The sequence below is a fragment of the Strigops habroptila genome, chromosome 3 (genome assembly GCF_004027225.2).
Source record: "Strigops habroptila isolate Jane chromosome 3, bStrHab1.2.pri, whole genome shotgun sequence".
In the NCBI taxonomy this organism is placed as follows: Eukaryota; Metazoa; Chordata; class Aves; order Psittaciformes; family Psittacidae; genus Strigops; species Strigops habroptila.
In genome coordinates this window covers 1095246-1115081 of record NC_044279.2, presented here as the reverse complement: position 1 = coordinate 1115081, position 19836 = coordinate 1095246, and the positions used below count along the sequence as shown (strand labels likewise).

At 50.1% G+C, this 19836-nt stretch overlaps 1 protein-coding gene across 4 annotated transcripts in view; it reads right to left on the bottom strand.

Annotated features, from left to right (window-relative positions):
• Positions 1 to 19836, bottom strand: part of AHCYL2 (adenosylhomocysteinase like 2) — a 78502-nt gene that overhangs the window by 16819 nt on the left and 41847 nt on the right. For 3 of the 4 annotated variants that reach the window (XM_030478147.1, XM_030478150.1, XM_030478149.1), the window contains exons 2-6: positions 11738 to 11846; positions 7516 to 7659; positions 6998 to 7098; positions 5895 to 5997; positions 4797 to 4891 (exon numbers count right to left, since the gene is read on the bottom strand). In XM_030478147.1, the coding sequence (XP_030334007.1) occupies positions 4797 to 4891; positions 5895 to 5997; positions 6998 to 7098; positions 7516 to 7659; positions 11738 to 11846 (552 nt within the window). Of the gene's footprint in view, positions 1 to 4796; positions 4892 to 5894; positions 5998 to 6997; positions 7099 to 7515; positions 7660 to 11737; positions 11847 to 16034; positions 16112 to 19836 lie in introns of those variants that run through there. The other variant, XM_030478148.1, reaches the window with a different exon arrangement.

Here is a 19836-nt window from a genome sequence, read left to right as displayed (position 1 = left end):
AAATCCCAAATGTGTGTTTCCCTGAGTCCTCCTGAAATCCTGGTGGCCTGAGGTGGCCCGAGCAGTGCCCAAGCAGGGTGGGAAGTGTGACAACCCCATTAGAGCCAGACTCAAGAGAAGACAGGGAACAGATTTCAACCAGTGACCGGTGAAGTGCCAAGGACCTGAGCTTGCTGAGAGCACATTGCCCCAGATCATCCTCACCATCACCATCCTCCTCCTCTTCGTATGTTCCCTACACCAACCTCGAAGACTTCGGACTGAATCATCATCATCATCAGACTTCTTGGCTGTTCCCCATCATCATGATTATTCTTTTTGCATATTCCCTACACCAGTGTCAAAGATGTTTGACTGCATCAAACCCATCCTCCTCTTTCCATGTTCCCCACATCAGCCTCAAAGACATCCAACTGAATCATCATCTTCTTTCCATGTTCCCTATCATCATCATCATCCTCTTTGCACATTCCCTACACCACCGTCAAAGACTTTTGACTGCATCATCCTCCTCCTCCTCCTCCTCCTTCTCTTTGCATGTTCCCTGCACCAACGTTCAAGACTCCTGAGCTCCACACCAGCCCTTATTAACCCACTGGTGTGTTGTGTGGGTCCTAAAATGCCAACATCAAACCTGGGCAGAAGCATCTCTGTTGGTTGGCTGATGGTGGAGCTCAGCAGGACCCTCTACAGCCCTTGTCTGCAGCTCTCCCACAGGCATCTGCAGCCACCCAGGGAAGATTCACACTCCCACCATGCTCCTGCAGTACAAGCCCCATTTGGGGCACAAAGATGATGTTCCTGAGCTTTGGATGCTGGGGAGGGACTCTTCATCAGGGACTGGAGCGATAGGACAACGGGTGATGGGTTCAAACTGAAACAGGGGAAGTTCAGGTTGGAGATAAGGCAGAAGCTCTTCCCTGTGAGGGTGCTGAGGCGCTGGCACAGACTCTTCCCAGAGAAGCTGTGGCTGCCCCATCCCTGGCAGTGTTCAAGGCCAGGTTGGACACAGGGGCTTGGAGCAACCTGCTCTAGTGGAAGGTGTCCCTGCCCGTGGCAGGGGGCTGGATCTAGAGGAGCTTTAAGGTCCCTTTCACCTCTAACCATTCTGGGATCCTATGATGTGCTGGTTTCACGGGCTTCATCCACGGAAAGGATGGGAATGCTTTATACCATTACAACCTTCTCTCTAAATGGCAGGATGTTCCACTGAAGGCACATACTGTGGGTTCCAGCTGCTCCTCCACGAGTGTCTGAAGAACACGTGGTCTCCTGCCAGAGCAGAGCATGACTCTTCCACAGAGACCCAAGCCCTGAGTCTCCAGGAACCCCCAGATCCACTCCCGTGCACAGGCTGGGAAGCGGAGGCAGGGAAGGGTTAAGTGAGCTGAGCAGCTCTCCTGGGTAGGAACTCAGCAGCCTGGCTCCCAGGACGTCTTCATTTCATTAATCCCCATTTAATAGGGCCCATAATCCTCTTTCCAAGAGAGAATTCAGGGGTTGGCACTTTCCTCTTTCCTAGGAGGGCAGGACAACCTAAATCAGTGCAGGAACCAGTTTTGGATGGAAGGTCACCTTCTTGTAGCAGCCCTGAACAGCCAAAGGCAAATCCCCTTCATTCCAGTTCTTCCCAGGCAGGGTTTTTTGGGGATAAAAACACTTATTTGATGTGCAAAGAGTATTTTGTGCAGAAAAGCAGCAGTTTCAGATGTGGGCTTTGCTCTTCCTCTGGGTGCTGCTGCCTGACACCCACCCGGAGAGGCACCAGCTGCAAACCAACGCTCCCGGCGGTGGTTCATCAACCTCCCTCTTGATTTTGGCACTTCCAGCTGGGAGCAGAACATGCTGGAGTCAGCACACATGTCAAAACATCCTCCTGTCACCCCAGGGCTGCAGGGACGTCTCTGTTTGGAGATGGGACCATCCTCTGACCCAACACCAGGAGGTATCCACAGCAGCACTCATCCTGGATTGATATGACTTCTGACTGATTTGGTGTCTCCATATCTCCTTGGTAGATGTTTCTCTCAATGCTTTTCTCTCCACGTCACCAATTTCACACAGCACAGAAGGGCTGTGATGTTTTCTCCAGCAGAACATCTCTGGCTCTTCTGTGAAAGCAACTGGTGTCCCAGCGTGCCCTTTACAACCTCCTTAAACCCATCTAAGACCCCGCTGCCACCAAATGTCTCACCCTGTCCTCCTTCCAACTCTGCTGGGGCAACAGCCAACACCATGTGGTAGATCTTACCAAACCCAAGCTGATTAAAATTAGCTGGGATTAGCTCAGCAGCATGGCTGAAAATAACTTGGTACAGAAAATGACTGGTGAAAACACAAGGAGATGCAGGAAGAGCTGGATGGAGGTGGCATCAAAATCCCCTGGTGGCAGCATGGTCCTGGATCAGTTTATGCTGCAAAGGAAACCAAACTCTGGATTCCCAGAAACCCAACTCTGAGCCATTCCCATCCACACAGACAGGAATCTGCTTCCTCTGGAGGTCTGTAATCCCATCAGGAAACCCAAGGACTTTTCCTGGACACTCTCAGTGTTTGTGGATAACTGTTCCCATGGATTAGCACCACACAGAAGCCCTACCATGGAACATTCAGGGGTTTGGACTGTAAGACATCCCTATTTTTCTACATGGGATGTAGAAGGTCAGCTCCATCATGCTCTGGACACGGGACTGGGGGGGCCCAGCAAAGCAATGCTCAACAGGGCTCCTCGGGTGTATGTCAAGCCCTGATATTAAATCAACATGACTTAGAGCAAGCTGCTCAACAACAACCAGATGATCTTCAAGGTCCCTTCTATCCCAAACCATTCTATGATTCCATGACTCTGCTTTCTCTTAAGGAGAATTAGAGATTGTCCTTCTTTTTATTGAGCTTAAAGATGAAGCCTGGAAATGGAGATGTATTTTCATGCTACTTTCACCTGGGAGCAATGAGCACAAGTTGGACGTTCATGTTCTGAATTACTCCGTGCTTTATAGAAGTCCAAATTGACTATATCATGCTGGACAGAGATAGGCATGTTACTGAACCACTCTTCGCATCTTCAAAGCACTGTATGGCCAATAACAACCACCAATGATGCTGAAAGTTATTGTTGGCATTTTGTTGATGGGAAGAGAAGATGAGAGACAGTTCTTCCCTGTGAGGGTGCTGAGGCGCTGGCACAGGGTGCCCAGAGAAGCTGTGGCTGCCCCATCCCTGGCAGTGTTCAAGGCCAGGTTAGACACAGGGGCTTGGAGCAACCTGCTCTAGTGGAAGGTGTCCCTGCCCGTGGCAGGGGTTGGGACTGGAGGAGCTTTAAGGTCCCTTCAACCCAAACCAATCTGGGATTCTATGAAAAGAGACCAGGTTTAGGTCTATAGAAAGGTCATGGGCTGTCAGTAGCAGCAGCTCAGGCTCAGCCCTACAACCTGGGGACGTATCTCCTTGATTCTGGATATCAGGGGCAGTTCTCAGTCTCAGCAGGAAAGAAAAATATGATCCATGCTCTAAAAAGCTGCCACCAGCACAGGGAGCAGAGTAGGTTCATCTGCTTCAGCCTTGAGACCAGATGGACCAGAGAGACAGATTTCCCCTTGCTTCTTCATCCAAGTTTGCCAGCTCCTCTCTTCTGAGATAACCACGTGAAGAAGATCCTTTCCACATCTCTTCTTCACCCAGTGTCCAACATCTTATTTCTTAATCTAACAATGTGCACCTCCAAAATCCAGTGTGCAAATCTTCGGGACCTGCTAGATCCAAGGTCTTTTGTGCTCCCCATCTTCTGTGCTCCAGAAGCAGGTCTGAAAATACACTGATGGCTGGAGACACGTCCCAGAATCAAGAGGTCTGAAGAGATGCTATAAATGTGTAATATATGTATTCTGGTACATTGACTTCTTCAATTACTGTCATTTTTGATGGGAAATTACTCCTCAAAAAGAAGAAGAAAGCTGCTATTGTGTCTAGACTCAGGTTTGTAGCTTGGGGGTGGATTTCTTGACATTCACAGTGAGGAAGTGAGCAGGTGGAGAGTGGAAAGGACAAAACCCCCACCTCAAACAAGCTGATTTTGGCAAACAAACCATACAGATAGCCCCTGTCTTCCACCTTTGAGTACTTTTCATCTAATGTAGGTCATAAGGCTCAAAACCTGTCAGGAAGCACGATGAAAACAGCACATTTGGCTGCTGCAGATTCCTCCACTCACCCACTTTTCCCTGTTTTCCCTAGAAACAAGGGCAGGATCAAGCAGCAAAGAACAGAGTTGGGCTACTCAAGGCTTTGTGTTTGTACAGTAAAAGCAGGCTTAAAGTGTAGAAATCACCTCAAAATCTCATTTCTGCTCACAGAGGCCTTAAGGAAAATCACCTCAAGTAAAGCTGTGAATTTAATGGAATATGGTGAAAAGGATTCAAGCCCTTTTCAGAACACACTGAGTTTGAGCTGGTTTAGATTAAATGAGTTTGGGTGAAATTGGATGCAAACTAAGCACCTGATAAGCTTTGCACTAACACAGCTATGCTTATATGTAAAGTAGTTCAACAAAACCCAGCTTGATAGGCAAGATCCACGTGCAGGAGTTGTTGAACCCACCTTCGACAGCTGAGATAAGTCTATCTCCCAATTGCATAGTTATCTATAAAGCACTTTGAAGGCAAGTGCTGTGTTAGAACCAAGCCTTAACTGCTAAGTTAGGTCTAGATTCAGGTCTAGACCAGCACTAAACCCTCCTCCTCCTCTTCAGATGAGAGCTACCCATGGTTCAAAGCGTCTTACAGCCGGCCTCGTCTCACCATGTTGGGCTGCCATCCTTCGACATTGACGCAGCGATCGATGCACCACCAGAAGTCATCTTCAGATTCTCCCTTCCAGGCAAAGACAGGGAACCCTGGCACAGAGAGGGAGATGGGTGCTAACACAGCCTTAGCAAATCCCTTGGGATCAGCTCTCCCCTATGTCCACACGTGAGGAACCAGGCTCCCGACTGCGGTTCTTGCTTGTGTCTGACTTTTCAACATCTACCTTCTAGAAGAAGCTTCAGAGACACACATTGGAGACACACACTGAAGGCAGCAGAGAGGAGCCAGCTTTACCCTTCCTAAATGTCCTCCTCTCCCCCCAAAAGTTCTGGCCACCAGCTGAGAGGACAACACGCTCTCAATGGTAACAGCTGCCCAGAGAAGCTGTGGCTTTAAGGAGCTTTAAGGTCCCTCCCAACCCAAACCATTCTATGATTCTATCTGTCTGCAGCTCAAGCTTTCACTGCAAGTTAGATGTTCTACCTTCCTGTTAAGCATGTTCCCCATAGATTAATTTTAATGTATTCTCACTCATGAGCAATTATTCAGCTTCAGTGAGCAAGACATGGAAGTTGGTGGGTTTGGCTTCTTCTGGGTGTCCAGTTCTCCTGGTAAAACCCCTGGCCTGACCCAGGTAAACCAGGATTTGGATTAAGGCACCTCTGAGGTGAGCAGCAACATGGACAGCTTGTTTTGTGTATTATATCCCCTAAAAATTCTCTCTTTCACCCTTTTTAGCCAAAGTTATGGCTCAAATGGATAGAACTGAAATCAAATTGAGCTTTGTTTCTCTTAGCAAAAGAACTTCCAGGTTCCACATAACCCATTCAGCAGATAATGTGCCTCACCATCATTTGTGCTATATGTTCTTATACTCCAGATAAAAGTCATTCTAAGATTTCTAGACCAGGATGGTTTGTAAGGACCATCTGGAAGGGATTGATCCTGAGCTTTCTACCCCTTATAGCTTTATTCTAAATCAATTCAAATGAAGAGAAAAAGAATTTAAGCACTGATAAATGAACTAAATAGGATGGGGCAGGAAGAAATCCTTTTAAACCCAGAAAGACCCAAGAGGGAGACGTTTCCTACCGCTCTCAGCAAGGGCAGCAGCCACTTCATTGAGGGTAGAGTAGATGTTGCAGGCAGCCCATCGGCACTGAGCACCCAACGCGCCAAGAGTCTCCATCAGGACCTGGATTTAAACAAAGGAAATCAGAAAGAACAATGTAAAGAGCAATATATAGTGCACAGAGCAACACACAGCTGGGATTTCTATGTGATATTTATGGGAGAGCTCCTGGGGGGTAGCCAAAGTTGGGTTTAAGCAGCATCAGGGTTGTTAGAGTTGCACAGAAACCATTTCTGCCATTACTTCCCTTTTTTACAGTTTTAACTGGATGAACTAAGTCAGAATTCAAAGGATATTCTCTATGCAGCATATATATGTGTGGGGGTGAATATAAGTATATATTTCTGTAGATTTCAATCATCAAAGCTCCAAATCTAGTCAGGAGAAAGCAATCCTGTTGGAGGAGAAACCACAGGTCTTGAGTTGTGCAACTGCACTTACCAGGGACCATCACCTCTTCCTGCTTATAGGATATGGGTAATTTGATTTCCTTAGTTATCACTACTCAAGCCTATAGATACAGAGAATCATGGAATGGTTTGGGTTGGAAGGGATCATCCAGCCCCAACCCCTGCCCTGGGCAGGGACACCTTCCACTAGAGCAGGTTGCTCCAAGCCCCTGTGTCCAACCTGGCCTTGAACACTGCCAGGGATGGGGCAGCCACAGCTTCTCTGGGAAAAGTCTGTGCCAGCGCCTCAGCACCCTCACAGGGAAGAGCTTCTGCCTCAGAGCTCATCTCAGTCTCCCCTCTGGCAGGTTAAAGCCATTCCCCTTGGCCTGTCCCTCCAGGCCCTTGTCCAAAGCCCCTCTCCAGGTTTCCTGGAGCCCCTTTAGGCACTGGAGCTGCTCTAAGGTCTCCCCTTCAGGAGCCTTCTCTTCTCCAGGCTGAACAAGCTTTACCTCACCTTTAAGCTTAAAAACATTCACATAATTAACCATTCTCTTTTACTCGGTGTAAGGGGCTGGACTCAGAGACCTCATCTCCCTCTGAACCACTCGGGGCCTAGTTTGGAGAAGCAGCAGTGGGAAACCCCTGTCTGCAGTTCATGGATGGGGTCTTACAGCCGTCTGCGCTGTAATGTGTGTGCAGCCCACGATCTTGGCACCAGCCAGCGGCTTCTCTCCCTGAGCTCTCTTCCTCAAAGCCATCAGAGCAGGCATTTCTGAAAGGGAAAACAAAGAAGGAAGTCCATCAGTGGGACGGGAAGAGGGATGAGCACAGAAGAAACATCCCTCCTTGCCCTCCAACTTCCTCAACTTGCATTGCCTTTGCTACGGATTTTTGGAGACCATTATGCTCAACGAAATCTATGTGATGGATTTCATCTTCTCTACTGGTTTTAACAACATGGATTTGACTCTAGGGTGTCCTTCAGGAGTTGGCTGGTTGGAGTTACATGACACAACCCTGAAACTCCTTCCCATCCCTCAAAATCCCATCAAAGTTTCCCATCTCCAACAGGAACAGTGCCAAGGAATCACCAATACACTGACCCTCACAAGAAGAGGATTTGGGGGAAGGAGGAACCCCGCAGGACAGTGTAGGACAAGGTGGAGCTTGAGGAACATGCCCCATGTACCTTGCTCAGCGATTTCAATCTCCCGGCGCCCAAATTCCGCCTGTTTGATGTTCTTCACACAGAAATCACTGCTGCCTTTGGAGTTCTTCTGCTGCTTGTCCCGGGGGGAGGTCTCATCATCAGAGCTGTCTGTGTAGGAGGCAGCTGGAGGAGGAAACGGAGGTCAGCAACAGAACACAATCATCCCTAAAGCAGGAAGGACACTGAGATCTGCTGAATGCATCCATGGATGTTCTTCTCCATGTGCACGTGGCAGCTCCCTCCATCCTCAGCTGGGATCTCCCCTTCTCCTTACAGTGAATGTGTCTCCACAGTCAGTTTTTACCTGCAGTGAGTTCTTCACCCTCATCTACCTCTAGTTCAACACCACACCAGAGGTAACCAGATTGAGCACTGCCCATGGCCTCCATGGGTTCATCTCCTCATGCTCTGCAGCTCCTCTGTGGCCTTCTCCCACCTCCCTTCCCAAATGTGAAGCCTTTACAGCTCTAAGACATCTAAAATGCCTGTTCATGTTTTGAGTACTTCCAAAGCATGGTGGTATTCCCAGTCCTTGGATTTGCTCAATTTCAATGCTTCTCAATAAGGGAAATGGCCACAAGTTGCTGCTTTGGAGGCTCACATGGGAAGGTGGGAAGAAACCTCTTCATGAGGAGGACAACACATTGGCACAGGTTGCCTGGAGAGGTGGCTCTCCAGGCTTGGAGGACTTCAGGAATTGGTTAGAGGGAGCCATGGCTCAGCTGATGCTGCGCTGGCCATGTCCTGCTCTGAGTGGGCAGAAATGACCTTGGTGGTTCCTTCCAACCAACATCTCTGCACATCTACAGACAGCTCAATCCAACCCTTGGATTTTCCAACCCGATTCAAAGCTTCATCCACACTCATCACCCCTCATTCCTCCTGAAACTGCCCTGAAGTTTTACTGCAGGTCTTTACTCTCTGCATCGTGTGGTACTTCTAAACTGAACACGAGACCTGGCATCAGTTTGGCACAGCAGAAGAGGACCACCTTTGTAGAGCAGCACTATCAGTGGAGGTAGCCAATATTACACATCACCACCAAGTGAGGTGCAGATGAGGATGAGCTCTCCTTCTTCCACAACAGCAGACAAGAAGTGGTTGAATCTTCACCTAGGAAACGTTGCAGAGTCAAACTCAGCAGCTACTGGCCTCGAGCTGCTGTGTGTGTGAGCTAGCTCCATTCCCAGGCAGTCTCCAAGAGGGAATGATGGACATAAAACACCCAAGGGAGTTGCTCTACCCATCAGTCAGTACAGATTCCCAACTTCTTACCCCAATTCTGTGCCAAAGGAATTAGCAGGCAAGGTGAGCATGGGAAGAATAGCCTGGACTCATGATCCTACCACCACCCACCAGCGCTCCCAAAGAGCTGCATCTGCTCTCCAGGGGCACCCAGACCTCACATCTGATACCAAGAGAACATGGAGTAGGGGCAGACCACCTCTACCCAGCATTTCAATGCCTCTGGTGGCATTTTCACACCAGAGAACCCCCAACCAAGGAGTTAACCCTTCCCCCAGCATGGCCATGGGTTTAGCATTCCCACAGCACCCACCAAGCCGATTACTTTCTCTTCTGGCTTGCTTGAAGCACTGGAATGATCCCAAGGAACAACAGCTTAGCGTTGCTGCTGCAGGTGTGCCAGGCTCCAAGGGACCTGCTCAGGTCATAATCCACTCAGGGAGGAGAATAAGGCATTGCTGGAATTCCTCTCCAGAGACTCCATCCTCAACAGCATGGGCAAATCCAACCTTGCAAACTACACACTCAGTTTGGGCTCACAATCCCACAGCAGAATGCAGAATATCATAGAATCTAGAATGGTTTGTGTTGGAAGGGACCTTAAAGCTCCTCCAGCTCCAACCCCTGCCACGGGCAGGGACACCTTCCACTAGAGCAGGTTGCTCCAAGCCCCTGTGTCCAACCTGGCCTTGAACACTGCCAGGGATGGGGCATCTACCACCTCTCTGGACAACCCAGTGTCTTCCAGTGTCTCACCACCCCCACTTTTCCCATTATTGCTTCTAGCAAAGCCCATTCGCCACACGTGGCATCCTGGAGTACACTGCTCACATCACAACCTCATGGATTGGACATATTTTGGAGACCAGCTGATGATTTTGATTGAAGTTTTCCGGATTTGATGGGCAGGAAAAGCAAGAGACCACGGGCTGTTTGTAGAGATGCTGTTTCCACACCCAGGCCAATCCTGCATCACTAAAACTGCACCTCCCCATCGTTTTGGAAGTTGCTTGGGTTTTGCTCACTTCTTCACTCATCCAAAGTTTGGGACCTCCACACACCTCTTGTGTGTCCAGAGAAGGGCACCGGAGCTGGTGCAGGGCCTGGAGCACAAGTGTGATGAGGAACGGCTGAGGGACCTGGGGGGGTTTAGTCTGGAGAGGAGAAGGCTCAGGGGGGACCTTCTCGCTCTCTGCAACTGCCTGACAGGAGGATGGAGCCAGGAGGGGGCTGGTCTCTGCTCCCAAGGAACAAGGGATGGGACAAGAGGAAACGGCCTCAAGCTGCCCCAGGGCAGGTTTAGATGGAGCTGAGGAACAATTCCTTCCCCAGAGGGTGCTCAGGCATTGGAACAGGCTGCCCAGGGCAGGGCTGGAGTCACCGGCCCTGCAAGTGTTCACACCCCGTGTAGCCGAGGCCTCAGTGCCATGGGTTAGTGGTGGCCTTGGCAGTGCTGGGTTAAGAGTTGGACTCAATGATCTGAACAGTCTTTTCCAACCTGAATGACTCTTCCCCTCCATTATCATATCTCTACTCCTCGTGCTTTTTTTCCAACCTTTCGCCATCCCAGGAAGGCTTAATGTGTTGTTCTCACTGTGCTACTGCTCAGTCCTAAAAGGAGAATGACAAAGATCCATGCCAAGAGGTACTAATGGGATTTATCCACCCATCCCACAACTGTTGTGGGACCAGAAGTCTTCCATCCTGCCAGCCAGCCTAGCAGCTTCATTAGGAGGGAGAGATGATACTTTCAGGAGGTAATTAATTGCAATTGCTGATGCTTTAGTAGGAGATGCCAAGTGCAAGGGGCGGAGAATTCCCCAAAGTTGCTCCAAGTTCTTCCAGCTGTGAACTGGGAGCAAACATGATGAGATGAACCAGACTAATGAGCCTTCAACTATGACAGTCATAAACCATGTCCTGCTGATCAGATATCAAATGGAGCTGGAAAACCTCCAGGAATGTTATATCAGTCCCAGACTTTGTTAGAGAAGTCTAACCACAAACTCCATCTTGAAACAGGCTACCCAAGATGATAACTTCAAACATAATCCAAGTGGATTATAAAGCCCAAATGGAGCCCAGGCTGATGTCTGTCTGGAGAGGACACGGCATGCACGTTCCTCAATTACTCCTAAAAGCCTTTTGGGTGGGAATGAACCCACTGCAGGGGTCACCCAGGTTGTCCCCAACCTTGGGGGGCTCCTCCAAGCCTCTGGAGGTTCCTCCAAGCGTGCAAGGCAGCGTGAAAGGAGAAGTAACCCAAGAGCTGGGAAAGGAGACAGGAACCACGGTGAAGACATCAGACTGTGTGTGGCTTTCACCGCTCCTGTGCCCAGGATCAGATCACAGGCTCCAGCAGTTGCACCTTCTGGAGATGAGCACCGGCCTCTGCCAGGAGCAGAGGGACCCGATAGCCACGACTTGCTCACCAGTTACCTTTGCTCTTCTAAACCTGAAAAACATGAGAAGCTTCTAGGTCCTCATCTAGCATGTTCTTCATGTAGCAGGACACACGCGTGTGGCCTTCAAAGGTCATCACTGCTCTTCCAAAGACCCCAATTTCACACGCAACGTGTGAGTTTAAACCTAAAGCCACATGGGATCCACATGGGTTTATTCAAGAACGGGAAGGGAAGATGACATGGAAGCACAAAGACAATGGAAACACTGTTTTGTTGTGCCTGGAAGGAAAAGGAAGGGGAAGAGAGGAGGAAAAGCAGCAGCAACTGCACTTGGGGGTTATAAGGAGAGGTCAGAAGTGTTTAGAGCATCAGAGTAACTCAATTTTCTGTCCAACTACACACGAAGATGAAGGAACAAAGCAACAACCCTCGTTCCATGCCTTCCCTCCAACACCACCACCTACAGAGCAGCTGTGGTTGACCCTGGAGCAAGGGGCAGGACAGACCCTGTGGCCAGCAGAGGTGCTGTCAGCAGAGCCAGTGGCACCCACCTGAGCTGTAGCTGTCTGTGGAGCTCTGGGAGATGGAGCGGGACAGCGAGCGGCGGCCGATCTTCGTCGGGCGCTTGTTGAATTCCTGCTTTTGGTCAGCAAACTGGATCTGTTCAGAGACAGGGAGAGCTCAGTCAGGTGGAAAACAGAGTCTCAGACAGATGACCAATCCCAAGATCCCGCAGCCTTGAGCAGACACTGACACCATCTCAGTTATGGGTTGAATCACCATTCCTACAGGGACAATTGACTAATAGTCAATTGACTATTAGTTGCATCCACGAGATGCAGCATCAACAGACTTGTCTTTCAAATACCTTAAAGCTCCTCTTTTAACCATACAAATCAGAAAGCTTCTACACACCAACTTATCTTTTAATGATAAGGGTGATTTGATACAAGAGAAGCCCCATTAAGGCCACCCAGCATCTGCAGAGCTGATGCAGACACTGACCTATCTCCCAACGTTTATTGTGGTGACCAGTTTGAGCTGTTCCCTGTTTGCTGTAGGAAATACATAAAGCAAACCAACACTTCAAGTAACAGATACCACTTCTATATGAAGAACCAGTTGAGATTAGGTATGTCACTGGAAGCTGTTATGACTGTTGGGAGCATGGAACACGAGTATTTGGGAATATTGTATTGAAGAGGACACAACTTTATACAACAAATCAAGGCAAGAAGGATGAAGTGTGTAAATGCAGCGATGTGCAGACTGGCAAAGTGTAATTATCCAGGTTGGAGAGCACTTGGACCATCAATCACCAGCAACACCTGCAATAACACCAGAGCCATGGACCTAACACCAACACTTTGCGGCATTGTGAGTCTCTGCTCTGTTTCAGTGGAGCTCATCTCATTGCTGCGGGTGACAAACAGCAACCTGCTCCACTGCAGATGAAGACTCAAGCCCGTTTCCATGTCAGTCATCGCCAAGGAATGAAGATTTCAGGTTCCACATGAACATCTGTGAAGCCCCAAGACCACCAGTGGGTTTAGGAGCAGCTGAGCACATCCAGGCTAATGCCCCATAGAAAATGCTTTGTGTGAAGAAGAGTGAACCAAGGCAATGCTTGTGCGGGCTGAGGAGCTGCCAGACCTTCCCTGCTGAGAAGGGGGATCTCCATGAGCATCTGCAGCGAGATGCTGCCAGCCCCACCTTCACTTCACCCTGTTTGCTTTGAGGGTGGAAATGTGGTGATAAAATCCCAAAGTGGGCTCAGAAAACAGCCAGAGATGGCTCATGAATTGCTGAGGGTGGAATCCGTCACTTGGGAGACCTTAGAGCAGCTCCAGTGTCTAAAGGGGCTCCAGGAAACCTGGAGAGGGGCTTTGGACAAGGGCCTGCAGGGACAGGCCAAGGGGAATGGCTTTAACCTGCCAGAGGGGAGATTGAGATGAGCTCTGAGGCAGAAGCTCTTCCCTGTGAGGGTGCTGAGGCGCTGGCACAGGGTGCCCAGAGAAGCTGTGGCTGCCCCATCCCTGGCAGTGTTCAAGGCCAGGTTGGACACAGGGGCTTGGAGCAACCTGCTCTAGTGGAAGGTGTCCCTGCCCGGGGCAGGGGTTGGAGCTGGAGGAGCTTTAAGGTCCCTTCCAACCCAAACCAGGCTGGGATTCTATGATACTGTGAAATTGGAACCACAGCTTCCAACTTCAACTCTCTTTGGACTTTGCTATGAGCAGAAACTGACTCCATCTGGTCCAACAGGGTTAAGTATTTACATCCCCAAATACTAAAGCCACTAATTGAGTCCATTAACCACCCCTTGGGGGTATTTTAAGTAGTTTCGTTTAAAGGAGTCATCAAACCAGAAATAATTTGATCCTGTTCTGGGAACTCCAATTCCAGCTCATATAGTGCCACTTGACATTGTCCTTGAGCCGGGCTGGTGATGCTCAGAGCTGGTACCTGCTTTTTGGGCCACCAAGTGAAGGACAAAGGCGAGGGGGGGGTCTCAGGTGGCTAATACAGAGTCCCCTGTGAACCCGAATCTGAGCAGGCCTGGGGACATTCAGCCCAAGGTGCTGGGGAGGAGGGCAAGGAGCTGGGAGAGGATTTGCCGCAGCACATGGGGGTTTGCTCCTGCTAATCTTAAACCAAACCAGAGAGCGACCCCGGCTCAGGAAACACACAGGGGAGGGAAAAACCCCACGTCAAACTGAGCTCCCAGCCAGGAGCCGTGTGAGGATTAACACCTCCGAGCCCGGTGGAACAGGGTCTGTGCACACACACACACAGCAGCTTTTATATCCCCTGCCTCAGAAGCTGTTGGCCTGAAATAACCTTCTTTTGGGGGCTTTTGTCTCGGGTTTTTCTTCATGTAAAGCAAATCCCTCGACAGCTCAGCAGCGTCATCAAAGCACCAGGGTATCTGCATGAACTGATGCTCCTGGCAAAGGGAGATGGGCTGGAAGTGTAACAAAGGGGGAATAATTCCTATTATAATTAACATTTTCCTTTCCAACGTCATCTCTTCAAGGACAGTCAATGAAACTATTTCAAGTGATACGTTAAGATTGGTAATTGCATTCAGAGCTCTCAAAGGATTTCCGCGGACAAGGCTGATAGGCAAGGATGTGCCAAAAATCAGTCAAAGAATCCCTGACTGGTTTGTGTTGAAGGGACCTTAAAGCTCCTCCAGCTCCAACCCCTGCCCCGGGCAGGGACACCTTCCACTAGAGCAGGTTGCTCCAAGCCCCTGTGTCCAACCTGGCCTTGAACACTGCCAGGGATGGGGCAGCCACAGCTTCTCTGGGAAAAGTCTGTGCCAGCGCCTCAGCACCCTCACAGGGAAGAGCTTCTGCCTCAGAGCTCATCTCAATCTCCCCTCTGGCAGGTTAAAGCCATTCCCCTTGGCCTGTCCCTCCAGGCCCTTGTCCAAAGCCCCTCTCCAGGTTTCCTGCAGCCCCTTTAGGCACTGGAGCTGCTCTAAGGTCTCCCCAGAGCGCAGCAGAGGGGCAGGATCCCCTCCCTGACCTGCTGCTCACGCTCTGGGGGTGCAGCCCAGCACACGGGGGGGGTTCTGGGCTCAAGCACACACTGAAGCCGGGTCATGGGGAGCTTCTCCTCACCCAACACCCCCAAGTCCTTCTCCTCTTGAACCAGACTTTATAAAAAACCCTGCCCTCACCCCTTTAAGGGTTTCAACCCTTTAAACGCTGCCACAAGCTGGGTTTAGCTTTAACTGAACAAGGCACTGACTGCCAAGAGGTGGAAGGAAGCACCACAAGAGGAGAACATTGGGAAGGGGCCAGGTCAAGGCTCACGTCTGATTTTAGGTTGTGTTGATGCTTCACCAGCACCTTTTGGCTTTATCCTTCAAGCAATAGGGAGAGCAGGCAAGAAAGGACACTGGATTTATTTAGGACATCTGTCATATCCCCCTTCATTCAGCGCTAAATTACATATTCCCTGGACATGTGAAGGGTACAAAGTGTTGGTAGGAATAAACCCTTAAGCCAGTTCTCACAACACATCTTTGGTTTTGAGTTGCTATCTCAGCAATGCACACAGCCAGGAGAAGCCAGACCTTGCTTACCCAGACCTAAACTCTGGTTTAAATCCCTGCCAAACGGCACAAGGTGACCAACAGGATGATGCACCACGTACCAGCCCGGCTGGAACGATGGGGACATTCAAGATAGGGACCAGAACAGGGATTTGGCTCCAGGTTGAACTCATTCAGCTCACACTAAAACATTTCTGAAGGTAAAAGCCAACTTTGTGCATCTGAAGCTCAAAGGAAAGGCTCTGAAGCCTCTGAGGGCTGCAGCAGCTTGGATTTAGGAGCCCAACCTGCTCTGCAGCTCCACAAGTGCTGCTGCTTTCAACTTCCAGCAGGAATAAACCCAATTCAAGCTGCAAGCCTCAGCCACAATGGGTTAATGGCACAATGGGTTAATGGCTTCTAATTGCAGGTGCTCATTACATTTCACAGGAGCTCAGTCTCACTTCCACCTGGGGTTCCTACCACCAAGAGCTGCTCTACACGGCTTCACCGTGCCCCAAGCCTCATCATCCGATGATCCTGGTGTTCCTGGGTGATCTCCCTGCTCATCCACTCCTGCATCACTGTGCTCTGAAGAACAACCCTGGAGCAACGTGTTTGCAAATCTCCTCACAAGGAGAATGAAGAGAAGTGCTTTGGGGATTGGGACTTTCTCTAAGCAGGGGGGAGTCAGCTCCAGAATGGGGGAAACAGGAAGGAAAAGAGGGGGAAAGGGGGGATAGGGAGAGAAATAAATGTACTTTTAGGTAGAAAAGTGCTATTTTGGTACTAAAGAGTGCCCTCACCTGGGCTTTAATCCCTGAGTCCCCGTTCACGTTGTATTTCTTCTTGTTCAACATGACGGCACCAGCGCCGCGCCTCCGCACCGTGTCCCGCCGGGACAAGGGCTGTCCCCCCATTTATAGCTCCCAGCCCCGCCGATCCCGATCCCGATCCTGCCCGCTCTGGTTTCAGCTGCGGGGTGGAGGGAGGGAGGGAAGGAGGGAGGAGGGACGAGGAATTGCTGGGATTTGCAAACAACCTTTAGTTTGGCAGGAGAGGACCCGAAGATGCAATGAGGCGTTACACCAAACAAGCCCTACTTGTGTTTTAGGGTGAATTACAGCGTTTTCCCGACCTCCAAACAGTGAGTGGCCGTTTCCCCGTGGCCTGGCTGCGTGTGCATAACAATAGCTGGTTTAGAGAGCCAGAACATTGCCCTGCTCGCTGTAATTTACTTGCTAATCAGGCTCCTTTTAACCTGGGTTCTCCTCCTCCACTTTGGTTTTCCCCAATGGCAAATAGTTCCATTAACAGAGACTCATTAGGAGAAAATTAACTAATGAGCAACTGAAACAAGAAGGCATTTGTTAGAGGCACAGGGGGGTTTAATTACGCTGGTTCCCCGCAGCAGCAAGTGCAGAGTCGTCCTTGGAATGGTTCAGACTCCATCACCCATCCCACTGTTCCCATGTTTGACCGTTCCTCTTAGAACCCCAGCCTGGTTTGTGTTGGAAGGGAGCTTAAAGCTCCTCCAGCTCCAACCCCTGCCCCGGGCAGGGACACCTTCCACTAGAGCAGGTTGCTCCAAGCCCCTGTGTCCAACCTGGCCTTGAACACTGCCAGGGATGGGGCAGCCACAGCTTCTCTGGGCACCCTGTGCCAGCACCTCAGCACCCTCATGGGGAAGAGCTTCTGCCTCAGAGCTCATCTCAATCTCCCCTCTGGCAGGTTAAAGCCATTCCCCTTGGCCTGTCCCTCCATCCCTTGTCCAAAGCCCCTCTCCAGGTTTCCTGGAGCCCCTTTAGGCACTGGAGCTGCTCTAAGGTGTCCCCTTCAGGAGCCTTCTCTTCTCCAGGCTGCCCCAGCCCAGCTCTCTCAGCCTGGCTCCAGAGCAGAGCTGCTCCAGCCCTCGCAGCAGCTCCGGGGCCTCCTCTGGCCTCGCTCCAGCAGCTCCACGTCCCTCTTGTGCTGTTGCCCCAGAGCTGGATCAGGACTGCAGGGGGGGTCTCCCCAGAGCGCAGCAGAAGGGCAGGATCCCCTCCCTGACCTGCTGCTCACGCTCGGGGGATGCAGCCCAGCACACGGTGGGGTTCGGGGCTCAAGCGCACCTTTCACCACTTGAGCAGCGTGCAGGAGGAAACATCTTCCTGAACTCCTACATTCCACAAGCAGTGTTCCTGTGGTGCCAGTGTCTTCAAATGTGTTCTTAGCCATGGCTATTTGTTTATTTAAAGGAACAAGGGGGGAAACAAGAGTTTTGTGGGTGATTCAGTGCCACGAGCTCTCCAGCATTGCTAAGCATGTGCAAATCCCCCTGCACCACACTTGGGAAACACAGAGCAAGTTCTGGAGCTGATTAAACTCTCTCAGTGTATGACAGAGCAGGTCGAGTCTGTCATCTTCAAGAGCTGCCACTGCTGGGTTCCTCATGTGAGAAACTGCCTGGGAAGTCTTTTCCCAGTGGAAAACCATCTCACCCATCCCTGGCAGTGCTCAAGGCCAGGCTGGACAGAGCCTTGGGTGACACGGTCTAGTGTGAGGTGCCCCTGCCCATAGCAAGGGGTTGGAACTGGATGATCTTAAGGTCCTTTCCAACCCAAACCATTCTGTGATTCCATGACAAGTGATAAGATTAATTTAATTGTTATTTTGTTTAAAGAAGCATAAAGATTGTAAGAGAAATAATTTTACAGCTATGTATAGAATGGAGAGGACCAACGCGACTATTCTGGTGTTCCACCAGGGCTTGCAGCTCCCAGCCCAAACCTCCTCCTCCTCTCTCATCCCTATTCATGAAGGAAAAGCTGGTTTCCTCCAGCACGCAACCTGCCAAGCCAGATACTTCATCTCCTGCTCCACTTTCCCCTGTGAAACCAGAGATGTGAACGGACACACGGGGTGTTGGCATCTCAAAGGTGACTGGGACCATTCAGGGCCAGGTTGGACACAGGGGCTCGGAGCAACCTGCTCTAGTGGAAGGAGTCCCTGCCCGGGCAGGGGTTGGAGCTGGAGGAGCTTTAAGGTCCCTTCAACAGAAACCAGGCTGGGATTCCATGATGCTTGAAACAATCAGCAACCATCAGCTTGAACAATGCAGGCAGCTCCTGTTCTGCCAACCCACCTCTCCCAGATGGTATCGCTTCAAGAAAGGGACTGTCCCACCTCATTTGTTCTATAGTTTCACATGCCTTAAATTAATCTGTAATCCTGACAGTGCTGCTCACTGAGCCAAAACTTTCACTGGAGCTCAAAGTGTTTCGGATTCCAGTTCTCCAGCCAAAAGGTCACAGGGAGCCCAACTCTGGGATTAACACACACATTTAACCCTTTGGCATCTTCCTGCTGAAAACCAGCTTGAGAATGTGTTCAAGGCCAGGTTGGACACAGGGGCTTGGAGCAACCTGCTCTAGTGGAAGGTGTCCCTGCCCGTGGCAGGGGTTGGAGCTGGAGGAGCTTTAAGCTCCCTTCAACCCAAACCAGGCTGGGGTTCTGCTGGTCATGCTGCTGGGGTGCAGCCCAGGACACGGTTGGCTTTCTGGGCTGCAACCTGGCCTTGAACACTGCCAGGGATGGGGCAGCCACAGCTTCTCTGGGCACCCTGTGCCAGCGCCTCAGCACCCTCACAGGGAACAACTTCTCCCTTATCTCCAACCTGAACTTCCCCTGTTTCAGTTTGAACCCATCACCCCTTGTCCTATCACTCCAGTCCCTGATGAAGGTCCCTCTCCAGCATCCTTGTAGCCCCTTGCAGATACTGAAGCTGCTCTGAGGTCCCCACACAGCTCCTCTTAGATTAGTCAGAAAATTGAGGGGTTTTCCCAACAAGTGAAACACTCTGATCCCAAATTTTGTCTCACAGTGGATTAAATGACTTCGGTTGGTGTTGCTGCTCAGGTCTGCAAAACCCCAAATGTCCATCACAGCCTTGATGCAGTTCTGAAGACCCCAAACCAACCGATCTCCTCCCAACCATCAGAACCACAGAACATGGAGAACTCGTATTTTAAGCTCCTCTTCCAAGAAGCAATGCAGAAGGGATTATTATTATCCATTAATAATCCATTTTATCAAGATTTGGTTAATAATAAGAGGTGTCCTGCAGTAAATGTTCAACCTGGCGAGATCAACGCATAAAAGACCATTTGAATAATGACCTTTAAAGATAATGAACATTTTAAAGCTTAAGCTGATTCGTTGTTGCAATGTGGCTGTTCAGAAACCCCATGAAATGCAAATGTTACAACCCTGATTAAAACCATTGCTGCAGGACATGACCTTTAGGCCTCTGAGATGGAGCTGGATGCCACAGCAGCTTTACACCATCTATAAAGTCATATATCCACACTGCAGGAGGATTGCTACGGCCATAAGGTCTATTTAATGTCATCTGGTCCTGCCCCAGCAGCACCCAATCCATAAAGAAAAATACTATAGAGGGGGATAGATCCATAGGGAGAGGTTTGCTGCTTGCTTTGAAGCAGAACTCCACACTTTAACAATCGGTACTGAGAAATCCACACTGGAAACAATAAATATATGGTTATTTATGGGGATTATGCAAAATGTATCAGTGCTAAGCCTGAAATGCAAAACTGATGTCAAATA